Source organism: Pseudopipra pipra, chromosome 3 (genome assembly GCF_036250125.1).
Source record: "Pseudopipra pipra isolate bDixPip1 chromosome 3, bDixPip1.hap1, whole genome shotgun sequence".
Lineage (NCBI taxonomy): Eukaryota > Metazoa > Chordata > Aves > Passeriformes > Pipridae > Pseudopipra > Pseudopipra pipra.
The window spans coordinates 102,512,835-102,529,024 of NC_087551.1; the positions used below are offsets into that span (position 1 = coordinate 102,512,835).

The 16,190-nt window shown below is 39.3% G+C and overlaps 1 protein-coding gene across 9 annotated transcripts in view; it reads left to right on the plus strand.

Annotated features, from left to right (window-relative positions):
- The window catches only part of LPIN1 (lipin 1), a 78,972-nt gene that overhangs the window by 42,219 nt on the left and 20,563 nt on the right, over positions 1-16,190 (plus strand). For 5 of the 9 annotated variants that reach the window (XM_064650541.1, XM_064650539.1, XM_064650540.1 and 2 more), the window contains 9 exons: positions 293-388; positions 1,595-1,932; positions 2,258-2,377; positions 3,471-3,578; positions 7,629-7,758; positions 9,668-9,977; positions 11,442-11,535; positions 12,680-12,867; positions 13,808-13,901. In XM_064650541.1, coding sequence (XP_064506611.1) covers positions 293-388; positions 1,595-1,932; positions 2,258-2,377; positions 3,471-3,578; positions 7,629-7,758; positions 9,668-9,977; positions 11,442-11,535; positions 12,680-12,867; positions 13,808-13,901 — 1,478 coding nt within the window. The remainder of the gene's footprint in view (positions 1-292; positions 389-1,594; positions 1,933-2,257; positions 2,378-3,470; positions 3,579-7,628; positions 7,759-9,667; positions 9,978-11,441; positions 11,536-12,679; positions 12,868-13,807; positions 13,902-16,190) is intronic. The other 4 variants (XM_064650542.1, XM_064650543.1, XM_064650544.1 and 1 more) reach the window with 1 other exon arrangement.

The following is a 16,190-nucleotide window of genomic DNA, read 5'->3' on the forward strand; positions in this document are numbered from 1 at the left end:
TGGCAATTGAAGCATTCAGAATTATATTTAAAAATATTCAGTGTCTGTAAACCTTTCTGAATAAAGGAACAAAACAGCAATGAGCTGAACAAGTTAGGAAAACATTTCTGTAATTGATTGCCTTGTGAAGGGGTAAGAAAAGAAACAGAGAGGTTTACTGTTTTATGTTTATTGTAAGGTTTCCTACACTTCCCTGAGAAGAGTTTGCTCAGTGACAGCAGGACAGCTGAACAGGAACTGTGTACCTAAAATAACTTTCTTTTCATATGAGAATATACTTATTTTCTTCCAGGTTGACATAGAAATTAATGGAGAGGCTGTAGATTTGCACATGAAACTAGGAGACAATGGGGAGGCCTTTTTTGTGCAGGAGACTGATAATGATCAGGTAAGAGTCAAAAGTACTTTTAATTCATTAAAAATTCAATGCATAGCTCTTCAGAGTCAGTTTTGATTTTAGGAATTTTGTTGAAAAAATATACTTTTACCCATTTCATAATTTTGAAAGTTTCTGGACAATTTTCAGCTATGGAGATTAAATGCTATGCTCTTACTTTGGGATTTCTTTGAGTTGCTGAGATTTGAAAAAATCTAAAGTTAACATGTAACTGAAAAATAAACCATGCATACCAGTGTGTGAACAGAAATGGCATGTACAGAGTTCACATGCTCCAAAGTTGTGTGCAACAGAGATTAATGTCCAAGGATCTGATTTTTTGTGGAAATCTTTAATTTGAACACATGCACTCAGACAGACTGCCAGTAAAAGTGCACATGCTCTGTAAACATCTGTTCACAGATTAATTCTGGTACTCACTGTAAACATGATCTCACAACTATTACTCATGTGGAATTATATTTAAGTGAGAATGTCTGCTTTTAAGCTGTGGTTAAATACTAATGTATATAAGTTATGGTCACATTAATTTTGAGTAGTCCACACCTAATGTAACATAAGAAAATTTTGCAGGCATTTCTCCTCAGGTATCCCCAAAAATTTTTGTCTATGTCCAGAGCAGGATGAGTTTTCAAATTCTTATATTGAGTATGATATTACTAGTTTCAGGTGAGAGCTGTGTGCATGTGCAGTATTCATTTCTATATCTTTATTTTAAAACTTTTATGTGGCAACAGCTATTTGATGACTGAAAATTGCTGGAAATATTTCCATGAGTATTTAGAGATGTGTATATATATGATTGAATAGCAGAATGTTTTTGTGACCTAGTTATAAACCACTGACCTGTCTGACTACTATGTGTCATCGGAGTTGTGAGGGGGAATTGGATTTTACAAAATGCTCAGGTTGTAAACTAAGATTTTGTTTCTGCTCTGTGTCTAGCATGAGGTGGATAGAGACTCATACCACAACCTGGCCAATGTTAGATGCTCAGAAGATGCTCTTTATTAAGAGTATTGTTCCTGGCTTGCCTAAGGAGATGCAGCTGTGGAACAATTTCCATATGCCATAGAAGCATGCTGAGCTGAGGAATAAATGACTTATACTTTGGTAGTTGTGCATAGGTTTTAGAACCAGTTCTATGACTGGTGGAAGAACTAATATGTTTCATGGTTTGAATTTTTTCTTTTCCAGGAGGTAATTCCTTATCATCTCTCCACATCTCCCATTCTGTCTGAGGGAACTGCTTTAATGGAATCTCAGCTGAAGAGGAATTCCATAGACAGGATAAGAAACCTGGACACCAGTGCATCCTCACAATTACCAACCCAAGCCCATGGATCCCAGCCTTCTACTGAAACACCTCCAGTCTCTAGCTCTGTGAAAAAAAGGAGGAAGAAGAGGAGGAAGTCTACCCATAAAATAGACAGCTTAAAAAGAGAAGACACACATGGAGACACATCAGAAGATGAAGACATGTTTCCTATAGAGATTAGCTCAGAGGAAGAAAAAGAACCATTGGACAGTTCAAGGTATTGCATTGGAATTAAGATATGTAATGGAAACCTGGGTTAATGTTCCATGCCATGACTTCCAACAGTAATTTCTAAGTTAGAACACATGGGTGATGAACATGTTACTTTAAGAAAAAAGCTTTAGGCTAGAGAGCTATTGGGAATGTAGTAACAAAAGTAATGAAAATCCTCTGTGGTGTTGTGAACTAGAAGGTTTGAAACATAACGTTTCTCTATCTCCTTTTAGTTCTTCTCTGCAGTAGGGTTTTTTTATTATCCGATGTATATGACAATTCAGTATTCAGATATGCTTTTTAAATGTCACATCTTTCCCCATACTTAGGATCCCTGTTCCAGATGTGTTTGTTGATGATGTTTCTGACATAAAGGCTCCTGCAGTTTCTGTGCTTTCTCAGTCTGCACCTTACCCTCGTTCAGATGGAGAATGGTCACCTCTTCAAAGGTACTTTTTCTGATACTAGAATCCTAGGTAGTACCTTCATCTTCTTTTTTCCATTAATGTCTTCTATGCCAGTGTAAGTGAAGTCATACTAAAAATTTTGATATCAAACATGGTCATTGACCACTGTTAGATGCATTCTGTAATTGTGTTCAGACAGTGTACCAAAACTTCAGGTAAGCTTTGTCCTTGATTCAGCAAATGTATGCATACAAATGCAGGTCTACAAATTCTGAAAAATATTTTTATCTGTTAATGTCACTGTTTGTTTATAAGTACTCTTGAGAGGATGAATGTTTTGTGAAATGTGAATATTTGCCTGATGCACACACCTTGTAAAGACTTTCATGGATGCAGGTCTATAAGTATTTAGTACTCTGAGTGTAATAAAGATTGGAATTGATGTATAAAAGTAAGATTTTTTTAACGAATAAGAATATGAGCTTTTCATGTCCCTTTTAGTATAGACAAGGAATATTTATTGTGAAGAGGACGCATACAGTAATTTGCTTGCTTTTTCCTGTATGTGTATTTGTGTGCATGTGTATACCTTTCATGTCAAATCAGAGCATCTCGGATCTCCTTTCTTGTCTGTGGAACCCTGGCAAAAAGGCGCAATTTTTGCTTAATGTACATTGCATTATAATTCCAATTATATTGTGTGTGTGCCCCCATGCACGTGTGCTCCACATCCTCCATGCAGACTGCTGGAGTACAGCAATATTCACAATACCTTATGCTAAGAAGTCTAATCTCAATATCCTGCCTCTGTAGTTGAGGGGCAGAGGAAGGGACTGTGAGGAGATTATTTCAGAGTAAGGGCTCAATTTAAATGTTTTGAATTGCACTCTGGAAGAAACTTTCTCCTCTGCCTGTAAAGCTTAACGTGATTAACCTCACCAGTCTGATGATAGCATATGTCAGTGCTCTGTCCTTTCGATGGCTTTTGGAACTGCGTGCTCTGTTTGTTTCTTGATTGCAGTATTCTGGATTTTGAAAACTCTAGATGTAAATTCAGCATTCATGTAGCTAATGCACAAAGAGTTTATGTTAATCAGCACTGTTTTTCTTTCTCCCAACATGCTTTGCTGCCCAGTAAGCCTATAGATTGTGCAGGGCAAACCTCTCTCCTCACTGTTCCAGCAGATGGAGGCCTATCTAACTCTTGTCCTCAACAATCTTCCCACTTTTCTCTTCCAGACAGGTAGAACAGTTGTCCTCTTTTTTGGACTGCTTTTTACTCCTTTTAACACATTAATACACTTTTAACACATTAATACTCAGTGAACTTCGTTGAATTTATAACTGTACTTACTGCTAACCCAGATGCTTTGAAAGTGACATTGAAAACCACTTCCTCTCCTTGCTTCTTTGTGGGCTTTGACTGGAGGTAAGTTACCTTGTTGAATCATCCATTCAGTGAGGATGGCTGATATAACCTGGGTTAAAACTCAACTTGATTAAGATGATAAAAACACTAAAAAGGAAGAACATAACTAGTGAAAACTTATATTCCTCTGAAGATTGACATTTCCATGTAACTTGTACAGTCAGCATATATTTTAATGACATTTTTATCCCATGGTTTTCCTGAGTTGTTTGCTTGTGCATAGGTTGCAAAAGTAAAAGCAAAACAAAAGCCTCAGAGATTAAGTGATCAATAAGAAATGAAAAGCTTGTAATGGGAGGAACCCAGTGCCAAAAGAAAACTCCTCTTCCTTTGTTCCCTGGTTTGGGAGAGGGGAAGAGTTTCTGTGTGTTGAATTGGACTGGGGGAGAATGTTGCAGAATAAAGATGACACAATAGGTAAGGCATCCTGTCAGAGGTTTAGGAGATTAAGACTTAAACCTTCTCTGTAGGTAGGATTCCTCTGAGGGTGGACTCTTCTCTACAAAGGTAAAATTGGATACAGACACTTTTTGTGTTATCTTAAATTTGAGAAGTCTCAAGATTCTGCAGTCAGGCCCTTTCTCTCCATTAAGTCAGGGGAGAGAGGTCACAGCAACTCAGTTAAAAAATTTAAAGTAGATGTCTGAATATGACCTCTACAAATCTCCATTAATGCTGGGAAAACTTTGAATAATAGATCAGGCTAAATTGCTCATTCATTATCTCAACATAGTTGCCGTACTAGGTGCCTAAGGCTGTGTCAGAACTGATAATCTTGAGGTTTTCTCAGCTTCTAGGTCTGCCCCTGACTGTGTTGCAGCACCAAGTCAAAGCCAGATCCTGGGATATTCAAAGCTCTTTGCCTTAGTGTTTTCTATTGCAAGGAAGGGCAGTTGCACAGGTTGGAATGGAAGAGTAGTGTGCTCTGGGTTGCTTCATGGACTTTCCTCTGGAGTTCACCTGCCTTAGAGTCTATATAGCTAAAGTGCTGTAGTAACTTGTCTGAGCGAGGCCTTCTCTGTGTCTGCAACTGTTGAAATAAATGCCTGGTGGGTCTTTCAGCAATTTTTTCCTTCCATGTGAAATAAGAAACTATTATGTTGACCTAAGAGGAGGTTTGGAGGCTTTCAGTTATTGCTGTGAGCATGCTGTGTACATGGCATAGGCCTCTTTCCTTCTGACTATGTTTTTACAGGTTATTTGTCATCAGTCAAGATGGGACTTTTTCTCAGGTTACACTTATGCTTTCTCAGAGATCTTTTTTCTTCCAGTGGAAAACACTGCAGAGGTCATCATGGTTTGCTATTGCAGAACTGCCAACTACAGGCCAAGTTCCTTGTTCTTTGACATTGAATTAGATTAAGTGCAATCATAGCTTGTTAAGGAATACATAGGATTGTGACACAAGCATTCATCGTTTATGGGATGTGAATCAGAGATGCTGATCTAAATGGCTGAAGTCTCCCTTCCTGCTTGTGCAGTGTTGCCAGGATGGGTGGCTCTAGTTTGATCTGAAATATCTCAGCAATCTTTGCAAAGCTAGGGAATTTCAGCTGGGCTGGATCAGTCCCTAACTTAAGGGCAGAGGAACTACAAGAGATAGTTCCGCCCAAGACAAACCCAGATGTGTGCATGGATCATCAAACAGCCTTTTCCAGCAAGAGCCTTCACAGAGCAGAACTCTGCCTGCTTTAACATACATGCATGTGCAAGTGCCATAATTCTGGTACTTGCATGTCTATGTCTGGGAATGTAAATCATGGTGCTCTGTAACAGCCTGGGCTCTTCCCTACTCAGCTGTGTGTACAAGGGAACTGTACTTTCCATGAAAATTATGGAAAAGACCATAATTTCTCTCCACCCCAAATCAGTATTCTCACTGCAAAATGCAGAGGTTCTAGCTGAAATGGAAACAATACCTCTGTTCTCTCAGGTTGGCTAATTGAACCTACCTAAACACACTCCAAAAGCCAGACTGGAGATTTTTCTAAGGTATTCTGAAGGTTGAAATGGCTGTAGTTCACAGATTAGGTAAGTCATGAAGTGACAAGACTTCTTTAAAAAGGTGTTTTTGGCTTAAAGCAGCAGTAGGAGCATTATTGCCTGCTGAGATTTTCTGAAGTGCCCAGGGTCCTGATTTCCAAAGTTTCAATGCACCCTAAGCATGGAAAATACTGCAAATCCTACAAAACTTTCAGTGGGAGATGTAGAAGTTTTTGAAAAACCCACTAGGAGTTTCTTGAATTCCTAGAGCTTGAAAATACTTAAAATTGCATTGTATTTATTCCTTCATCTGTCAAATTGTAGGTTTTACCCTAAGGACTGATAAAAACTTGAAATTCTTAGGACCTAAAAAGATCTGCCACAGCGGTATGGCTTATAAGTTTTATAATTTAATTAGGTAACATAAATATCTGTAGCTAAAAAGTCATAGCATTTGTCCATATTCAAAATGTATCTTATTGCAATATAGGTGAAAACAGTGAATAAAGTAGATAATTAGATTGATGTTATTTCAGATGTGAGTGTGAGTAATCATTTTGCTGTGAACAATGAACTCCCTACCAGATAGCTCTACATAACTGCCTTTCATTGAAAGAGAGAGACCTTAGAGTAGTAACTAAAAGGGAGAGGGACTTTTCACAAGGGCATGTAGGGACAGGACAAGGGGCAATGGATTTGAACTGAAAGGGGGTAGATTTAGGTTGGACTTTTGGTAAGAAATTATTCAGTCTGGGGGTGTTGAGGCACTGGAACAGGATGCCATGAAAATTTGTGGACTTCTCATTCCTGGAGGTGTTCAAAGCCAGGCTGGATGGGGCTCTGAGCAACCCAGTCTCCTGGCATGTGCCCCGCGGGGTGGTTGGACTAGATGATCTCTAAGGTCCCTTCCAACCTAAACCATTCTATGATTCTGTGATTCTACCTTCATTAAGTTAGGAACTTCATGAGATAGGAAGCCTTTTGTGTTTGAGAGTGAAAGTAACTCAGTCTGGACCTTTGACTTCGGAATGTTGTGGATTCTTTTGTAGCTTTTGTAGTTTTTAAATTGGGATTGGATGAGTATACCAACACAAGTTATGGCCCAGACAAAAAATAATGGGCTTTGTTTAGGGGGTTCTGAGTGAAATTCTATGACTTATGTTATGCAGAAAGACAGAGTAGATAATTGGAATTTTTCCTGTTGCCCTTAAAATCAGTGAATCATTGTTTATTAATGACTGACTTGACATCATGTTATTGTCTTTACCACATTAAAAATATGCTACAAGCTGATAATTTACTAATTAATTATTAAATAGTTTATATTAGGTAGTTCTCAAAACAAATAGTTAACTATATTTGAACTGAAGGGATCAAATTCTCTGTGTAGGTCTCCTGCTGTTCTCCATATAAACATGAACAAGTTAGTATAAAGGAGTCAACTGGATTACTTAGACTAATTTATTACTTAGTCAGGATGAGGTGTCTTGTTGATGCAAGTGAGTAATTTCTGCACTTCACATCCACTATAACAATACTAACAACTATTCATCTACTGGTGCTGGTACCATCCACATTGTTTTTTCCATACAGAAAACCAAAAATCCTCCAGAAATGTTCATGTCCAGTGTTCTTGTTCCATCTCTTTCAGCTTCTCAAATCCTACTTCCTTAACAGCACTTACTATAAAATGGATGAGACCTCTGAATGCCAGTATCAGAGGATCCTGAACTGTTTAACCATTTTGCCATCCTTTTATACTTTCAGTTGGCTCATGATTATTTCAATCTTCAGTGCTTTGTGTTGGTGGATATCAGTTTTGAAAGTGCTTAGTGCATTGTGGTTACTTTTGGTTTTGTAACATTTTTTGTTTTTCTTTAGCCAATCAGATTCACGCCCTCCTACTCCTCAGAGTGACTCGGAATTAGTTAGTAAACCTATGGACAGAAGTGGACTGAAGGATAATCCCCACATGCACTGGGCATGGGGAGAGCTACCCCAGGCTGCAAAGGTATACAACGTAACTTGTTTAATTCCTGCTAGCGTCTATTGTGCTTTAATGGGGCACATCTACTTATTCTACTGCAAACTGCTGAAGAGGGAATAGATCCTCGTTTTACATAAAATTACAGTTTTTTATGTAAGAGAATTGCATCTTACTCCTTAGGAGGTATTGGATCTTACGCCATGGATGTTCTCAATACTGATGATATACAGTAGAAAATTAAGAAGCACCTAAGACTTAGTCTTGTGAAAGTTACAAGTGTAAAAACAAGATAAAATCAAACCCAATGTCCTTTGGTAAATCATTGAAATTCATAAATGGTCTTAAGATGGAAATTAGGTGCTTGGTGTTTATAATATGCATCACAAAAATTAAAATGTGTTCCTTGAGTACATAAGCATCCAGAAACACCTGTATTTCTGCATGCCCAGACGTGCTGTTCTCTTGGCTAAGAGGACTGGCTTGGTGCCATTTGGCCCAGTTAGGTGGTGGGATCTGCAGTGTCCCAGCAGCACTGTCTCCTGTGCCGCACAGTGACTGTGGCAGCTGTGTACGCTGCAGTTCCCTCGGGTACTGTCAGCTCCTTCGGATGGCTGTGGAGTCAGAGCATCACTATGGGAAAGGGAAAATGGGAGTTATTATGCCTGCCCTAGGGTGTGAGAAATAAAGGTCAGGTTTCAGTGGAATACTGCAATTGTGGGGGCCAGGATGGTGCAGGGTTTGGCCCTTCCTGCTGAAGGCTGGCTTCTCTGCAGACAGGAATGCAGGAGAGATGGGGGTCACACACACAGTATAAAGAAAAAAGAAAATCCTGCTTTGCAGGCCAGGGCAGTGGGTATCTTGCTCAGAAAGAAGGCTTCTGTGTTCTGGCGATGGCACCAGACTTATGGCACTATTATAATTTATCTTTAATTCACTGTTTGTAACTAGTGAATAAAGCAGGGACGGGAATCCTGAATTCTTAATTTCTTCAGAAGAGTTCTGGTCTCTTCTTTAACAGGCCAAGGATGAGCTGTACCATCAGCTCTGTGTTATTTTCCTCCTCATGTGTATTAGAAGAAAATTGGGAGCCATTTTCTGCTCATAGAGAACTGATTCAGGTGCACAGGTCCATGCAGCAGTTTCAAGTTGGCATTTGCAGTCTAGAATTTAGGGTTTCCCAGCAGATTTAGGCATATCTTTTTTATTCCAGTAACACAGCCTGGTGTGTGTTGCAAATCTGATTTCTGGAGGCTTTTGCCTCTGAAGTCCCTGTCTGTGTCCTTAGACAAGCTATTCTGAGTTGATCTGGCCATACCTGAACTGGGAGTTATACTCTGGATGCTGTTGATCTTCATGTAAGAGTTGTTTGTTTGCTATGATGTGAAGGTTATAGCATCTGTACAGCTGCTGCTGTAGTTCAGCTCCCCTCTGTAAGAACACTTCCTATCCCACACTCAGAGACGATCTGAAATTTTTCCTATAAAGTGATTTAAAATCTAAATCTGGGGTATAGATGAATGACAGTGTCCTGGTGCCTGAGAGCATCCTGATTGTGCAAGGATTTCAGTCTGCACTACTTTCTCCTGTTTGTCAGGGTTACCTCCTGAAGGAAAGCCAGGATTTTCACAGGAAGGGAGAGGAAGGCAGGGTGGGAGGTGGGATGTGCAGGTGAGTGGAAAATGAAGACTTGTAGAGCAGATTGCAGAACAAATCTTTCCTGGCCCCAAGATGCAGATGAATTTTGTGCAAGCAAACACACAGCAGAAAGGTCATTTGTGCACTGTAGTCTTCATCTCAGTTAGTGATGGCTTTCTGCTGTAGTTGGTTATCTTGAGAATCTCATCTCACTGGAGTGAACCGAACAGGTTAAACTCTGGCTGTTGCATTTTTTAAGAGCTTTTCTTTATAATAATCTGTTTAATTTTCCTCACAGGCCAGTTCTTTGCTCAAAGCAAAGGAACCCAGCGTAGTGGACGTAAATCCTTCTGAAAGCACTCACTTTCGAGTCATCCAGAGCTCTCCTATAGAGGAGCTTAATACAGTGTCTCCTTCACCTGCCCTTGGACAAGGAGATGCAGCAACTGCTGATGAAAGTGAGCCCTTACCAGTTGAGACAAATAAGCCAGAGACAGAGTTGCCAGGAGCAACTGTACCACCGTTACCTGCCAATGAAGAAGTAAAACAAACTGCAGCTTGCTCAACCCAACCAACTGGCAAGACAGATTCCCCTTCAAGAAAGAAAGGTAAAACTGTTGATTCTGCACTTTTACATATATGATTTTGTCTTCAAATTTCATGGTGGTAAAGCACCTCATTGCCATATAAATTAATCTGTGCCCTGGAGACACTTTTCAGGTCTGGAAGGGAGTAAGGTTTGGAAGGAGCTTTCAAAACCTGAGTTGTGCAGCAGGCTGTTCACAAGAGATATGTATTAGAAGATTCTCCTTGGTCTGGAGTTCTTGGCAGCTCTGTGCATATGAGCAAGACTGTGAGCAAAACTTGCTTCAATTTCATTCATGTTTGATAGATTCAGGGGTTTCACTCTGTAGATAAGCACTGTGTAGATCTGCTGGTTCACCTGAGTTATATGTTGCTGATAACTGTGGAAACTCTGCTCTAGTAAAACACTGTAGTATGTCTTTTGCACAAACAGCAGTTTTACCTTAAAATGAGGTGCTTTTGTTTTACATGAGCCTTTTCAGTTCTGTGTGGTAAATATCGTGTCCTGAATATGTGAAATATAACTCCATCTACTTTTCTACTTCCTAATTTCTGGGCTCTATATTAATGATATTTTATAACAAGTGTTACAATCTTCACATGAAATTTGTTTGCTTACAAATTATCTGTTTTAGAGCACTCATTCTATAATTATATAAGCTTTATATGTCTAGTTTGTGCAGCTGCTTCTCAGTCAGTAAACATTCAAGTTTCTTAGCTTCTTCCCCATGCATTCCACTGTCTCTGAAAACAAAAAAAACTGATGTGTTAGTCTGCTTACTATTAAGTATTTGCATAACTTTTTTCTAATTACTTTTCTGATGTTTGGTGTTGAAAATTGGGATAGTGAGAGGTTGTGCATTTGAGAATCAATTCCAGATTAGTTTTTGACCCCACAGTGGTTACTTGTCTAGATGTACTAGCAACAACAGGACAGTGATGGCTCTGTGTGTTTGTCCTTGTGAGACTTAAGAGCGTTGTCTTGTCCCCTACAATGGTGCATGTGCACAGACAGCACATCAGTTGTATGTGCTCAACAGTGAGTTGTCTCCTAACAGGCCAGTTATACTGTGTTAGAGACTATAGTCTAGTCTGTTATTTCCCTTTTGCAAGGAGGGATTGAAGATTAGGAGATTAAATGCTCTGACTGCCATACTGTGACAGTAGGCCTATGCAAATACTTAGAAGGTTTTCCTCTTGCTGTTTTCCTGCAGTGACCACTGACTTCTGATTCCTAGTGATCTTGTCTAGCATAGGGAGCCTTCAGCATGTCTCAAAACTAGTCCTCTGCTGTCCCATTTTGTGTATTCATAGTTTGAACAACCTGTTTTGAAATTTTTGGCAGTACCATTCTGTACAAATACAGTTTACAAACTGTTATAACTTGTCTGATTTCTCAATCTTAAAATGAATAGTTAAACAGTAATAACAGCTCTGGATTGTTACTCAGAAAATCTTAATAGGCTGATTTGTGCTGTTCTTTACAGACAAACGAAGCCGGCATCTTGGTGCTGATGGTGTCTATTTAGATGACCTCACTGACATGGATCCAGAAGTTGCTGCACTTTATTTCCCCAAGAAGTATAAGTTCTTTTCTTATATTTTTACTTTCTAAAGAGCTCTTGACACCTTCCATATTTAGATCAAACTCACTGCCAACCAGATAAGACCTCTTTTTCAGAGTCCAAGCAGAGATGAAGGTAGAAGGAAAATAAAACCCTGTAGAGAGGAATATTAGAGCTTTTGGAAGGTGCTGCATTTGGGCCTGAGAAGTGTGCTTGCAGCTTGTTTTCTGTTTTGGTCAATTAAGCATCATATATTGATTGTAGATCATTATGTAATATACACTGATATTTGTGAGTGTTACTCACATGTCTTTGGAGAGCAGTTGGCTTTGGGATATATTTATCCCTGTGTCCTGACTTATTACCATGAAGAACATATCTTACTGTTAACAGTATTAGCAGAAAGTTTTTGCTCTAGTGTTGCTCTACTATGGGTGATCACCTATAAATATGAATGTGAGAAAATAATTTCTGGAAGATGCATGACAGTTATATGTGAAAATATTGCACCCTGAGCGTACGATTTCCAACTCATTCTGATCTTTATTAGATCCTCTTGTAACATTTATAGCTTCTCTTTCCACATCATACTCTAGTCATTTGACTAAAGTCATTGAGCAATAACTAAAGTAGCTTGTGTATTTTATTTTCCTTATTTGCTTGCTTAAAGTCAGCTGTTGTAATATTAGCATTTCAATAAAACTGAAAAAGATTAGTAATATGGAGAAAATGTCAGCTTGAAAATTTCTTAAATGCATTCTTATAAATCTGGAGTGAAAAGCAGTTTGATGAACTTGAATTTTGTAATAATTATCTCATCTATACAAAAATTTTAAGTGAGCATAATGATTTATTGTTTCTTAAAATTTTAATCCTAGTAGTTTATATGTAGAGTGTTTTATTTATAGATACATGACACATAAATACACAAACGTACACATTTTTGTTTGGGTTTAGCTATCAGTTTATATAATTAAACATATTAGTTTATTATTTAATTTACATTATTCTTGTTCCCATGTGCTGTAAAATTTGAATGAATTTTTTTACTTTCTTTTTTTTTAATCTTAGTATGCACCAAATGTTATACAGTGCTTGTCAAAGGGAGTGAATTTGGGAAGGAATACATGAAGACTGAATTCCTGATTTTTCTTTTCCAGTGGGGATAATGTCCAAAGTAAGAGCACGAATGACACGGGGCCGCGGTCAGCCAGCCACTCTCCACAGTCTGTTGGGAGCTCAGGTGTTGACAGTGGAGCCGAAAGCACCTCGGATGGAATTCGGGATTTGCCCTCCATTGCCATTTCTCTCTGTGGAGGCCTTACTGACAACAAAGAGATAACCAAAGGTACAGAATGATTTTCTGAATTGCAGGCATTTGCTGGCAGCCAGGTTTGAGCATCGCAGCCTGAGGCTGCAGAGCCCTCCTGTGGCTGTGCTCAAAAATGTGTTGAAAAGATAAATACTGGCCATGTAATAATCAGTCTTCTAGAACTTTTTATGCTTAGAATAGTAGACTTATATAGAACTTACTGTTTTTAACATGTTTTAGTAATCCACTACATACAAAAATGTTTGAAAGTATTTTATTGGTATTTTTATTTCCTGATAGTGCTATGTTTTGTATTAAAATAGTGTTAGTGGTGCTTTTGCCACTTGGTATAGTATATAGCTAGGAAATTCACAGCTGTTGTCAGGAATGAAAAGGTGGTCTGTAAATGGGGACACGAGGATAGAGAGTTGGAATGCTTAACATGAGTTCCTGTCCCAACTCCAATTTCTTGTGTAACTTTTAAGTACATCACCTACAATACTCTATTCCTTAAACTTCCAGTGGCATAAGGAGAAGATGTGTTAAGACTTACACTTCCTGCAGTATTGTGGCATCATAAAATCATATGAGCCTAATGCTACACTGATTGCTGGTCAGAAGCTTTGTATTAAAACATTTCAAATATACTGTGATTTATTGGAGTCATATTGTTATCTGAATCACTTGTAAATTTTATAACTTTTCTAAAAGGAGGTTTTCCTCCCTCATAATTACATCCCTGAGCTTTCACTTAGATTGTATGTTGAACAGGAAGGACACCCAGAAGCAAAAAAAGAAACCCTCAGCATCTTCTGAGAGAGTCTCTGAACCACTTGCTTCCATATTACAGTTAAATTTCAGCACCCTCATAATGAGTGTAAAACCTATGTACCTGAGAGATGCCAAGAGGTTTAGGTTGGCCCATCTCAGGCATCTATAAATGCATGCTTTACAAATGTAACTTTTTCCCCCACAGAAGAATTCATAGAACATGCAGTCACATATCAGCAGTTTGTGGACAATCCTGCTATCATCGATGACCCTAACCTTGTGGTTAAGATTGGAAATAAGTAAGTATATTTCAGAAAAAAAAAAAAGACTGTTGTAACAAAGACACTTCTGTGGCACTTCAGTGCATTAGATCAGTTTAGGCATAGCTGAAAAACAGGTTTTGAATGTCTGTAGCTTGGATTCATCCAGAAAGATTCAATTCCATGGTGAATTCAGCCCCTCCTAGTTACCTTTCCTCCATTAAATTGAAAGTAAAGAGCAGTTTCAAATGACCTATTAGAGCCAACTGACACAATTTGAATTTCAAGAAGCTGCTATTAAACGCTGATAGTATTCACACTCAATTGACAGAGTAAAAATTAAATATGATATGAACTTGCTAAGGCTTGCCCTGAGCCAGTTTGAATAATTAATATTTGCAGGGATGTGTCAGTCTGCTTGCAGTCACTCAGTACCCAGCAATTTTTTTGTATGTACTGAATATTTTGCTAATATGCCTGTCTGGAGACATTGCTTTTCAAGACTTATCAAACTTCAGCCACTGAGTATGAGACTTACATTTCTGCAGGGCTAAGATTATTTCATGTTTATATTGCCAGCAGCAGGGCAGCACTGTAGTCTATGCCATATGCAGATGCAGCTGTTTGAAGGATTCTTTAACTTAAAACCTTACACATGGCAAACAGTGTTAGAGAATAGAGGAGACATCATGGCATTGTGCTGCACTTAGAGGTTTGGCTACCCTTAGTCACAGACTTTGCCTATGCAAATCTCATGTACCAGGTGATAGTTTGTATTGTGTATGTTATGGCCTCTTACCTGACCCTCTTTGTGCTCTGAGGTGAGTCATTTCCTGCTTCCCTGACAGAGTCATTTGGATTTGATGATAGTATTTACCTGCTTACTGAATGTGTTGGGAATAAGAGTGCTTAGTGAGGATCTTACTGTCATATTCTCTGAATGTTGTGTGAGCTTCAACTTCCCTAGACAATGGATACTGTAATTGTCCTACTGTCTGTAACAAGAGTTGATCCCTGTCCAACATGTAATAGCAGAAGCTTGACATTCTACAGACTACAACCCTTGACTTTTATGTAGTTCCTTGATGAAGAAATGGAAAAACTTGTAAAAAATGTGGCTCATGCTGTGATAATGACATTAGTAAGGACATTAGCTGGATGGATGGTTGCCAGAGAGTTGTGGTCAATGGCTCTATGTCCAGGTGGAGGGTGATAATGAGCAGTGTTCCTCAGGGCTCTGTCTTGGGACTGGTGCTCTTCAGTATCTTTATCAGTGACGTAGACTGTGAGATGGAGCACACCTTCAGCAAGTTTGCAGATGACACAAAACTGAGTAGTGCAGTTGAGTCAACAGAAGGAAGGGATGCCAGCCAGAGGGACCTGGACAAACTTGAGAAATGGGCCCATGAGAACCTCATGAAGGTCAACAAGATCGAATGCAAGGTGCTGTGGCTGGGTCAAGGCAATCCCAGGCATGAGTACATATTGGGAGATGAAGTCATTGAGAGCAGCCCTGCGGGGAAGGACTTGGGGGTTCTGGTGAATGAAAAGTGGGACATGAGCCAACAGTCTGTGTTTACAGTCCAGAAGGCCAACCACATCCTGCGCTGCATCCAAAGCAGTGTAGCCAGCAGGTCAGGGGAGGTGATTCTGCCCCTCTACTCTGCTCTGGTGAGACCCCACCTGCAGTGCTGTGTCCAGATCTGTCGTCCCCAGCACAGGAAGGACATGGAGGTTTGAGCAAGTCTGTTTGAGCAAGTCTGAAGGAAGGACACAAAGGTGTAATCAGAGGGCTGGAGCACCTCTCCTATGAAGACAGGATGACAGGGGTGGGGCTGCTCAGCCTGGAGAAGAGAAGGCTCTGGGGAGACTTCACTGCAGCTTTTTTCTGCTTCAAGGGAGCTTAGGAAAAAGGAGAGCAACTTTTTACATGGGCTGATAGTGATAGGGTAAGGAGGAACAGTTTTAAACTAAAAGAGGAAAGATTTAGATTAGATGTTAGGAGGAATCCTTTACTGTGAATCGCTGGAACAGGTTGCCCAGAGAAGTGGTGGATGTACCATCCCTGGAAGTGTTCAAGACAAGGTTGGATGGGGCCCTGAGTAACTGGTCTAGTGACAGGTGTCACTTCCCTTAGCAGGTGAGTTGGAATTAGATGATCTTTAAGGACCCTTCCAACCCAAACCATTCTGTGATTCTGTGATGACTTGAGGAATGTGTGACAAATACCCTTTCTAAAGGGTCTAGGTTCTCTTACATACCCTGAAAAGTATATGCCCATAATATACTGTGGAATAAATACCTGTGGAATAAGATGGGTCTGTTATT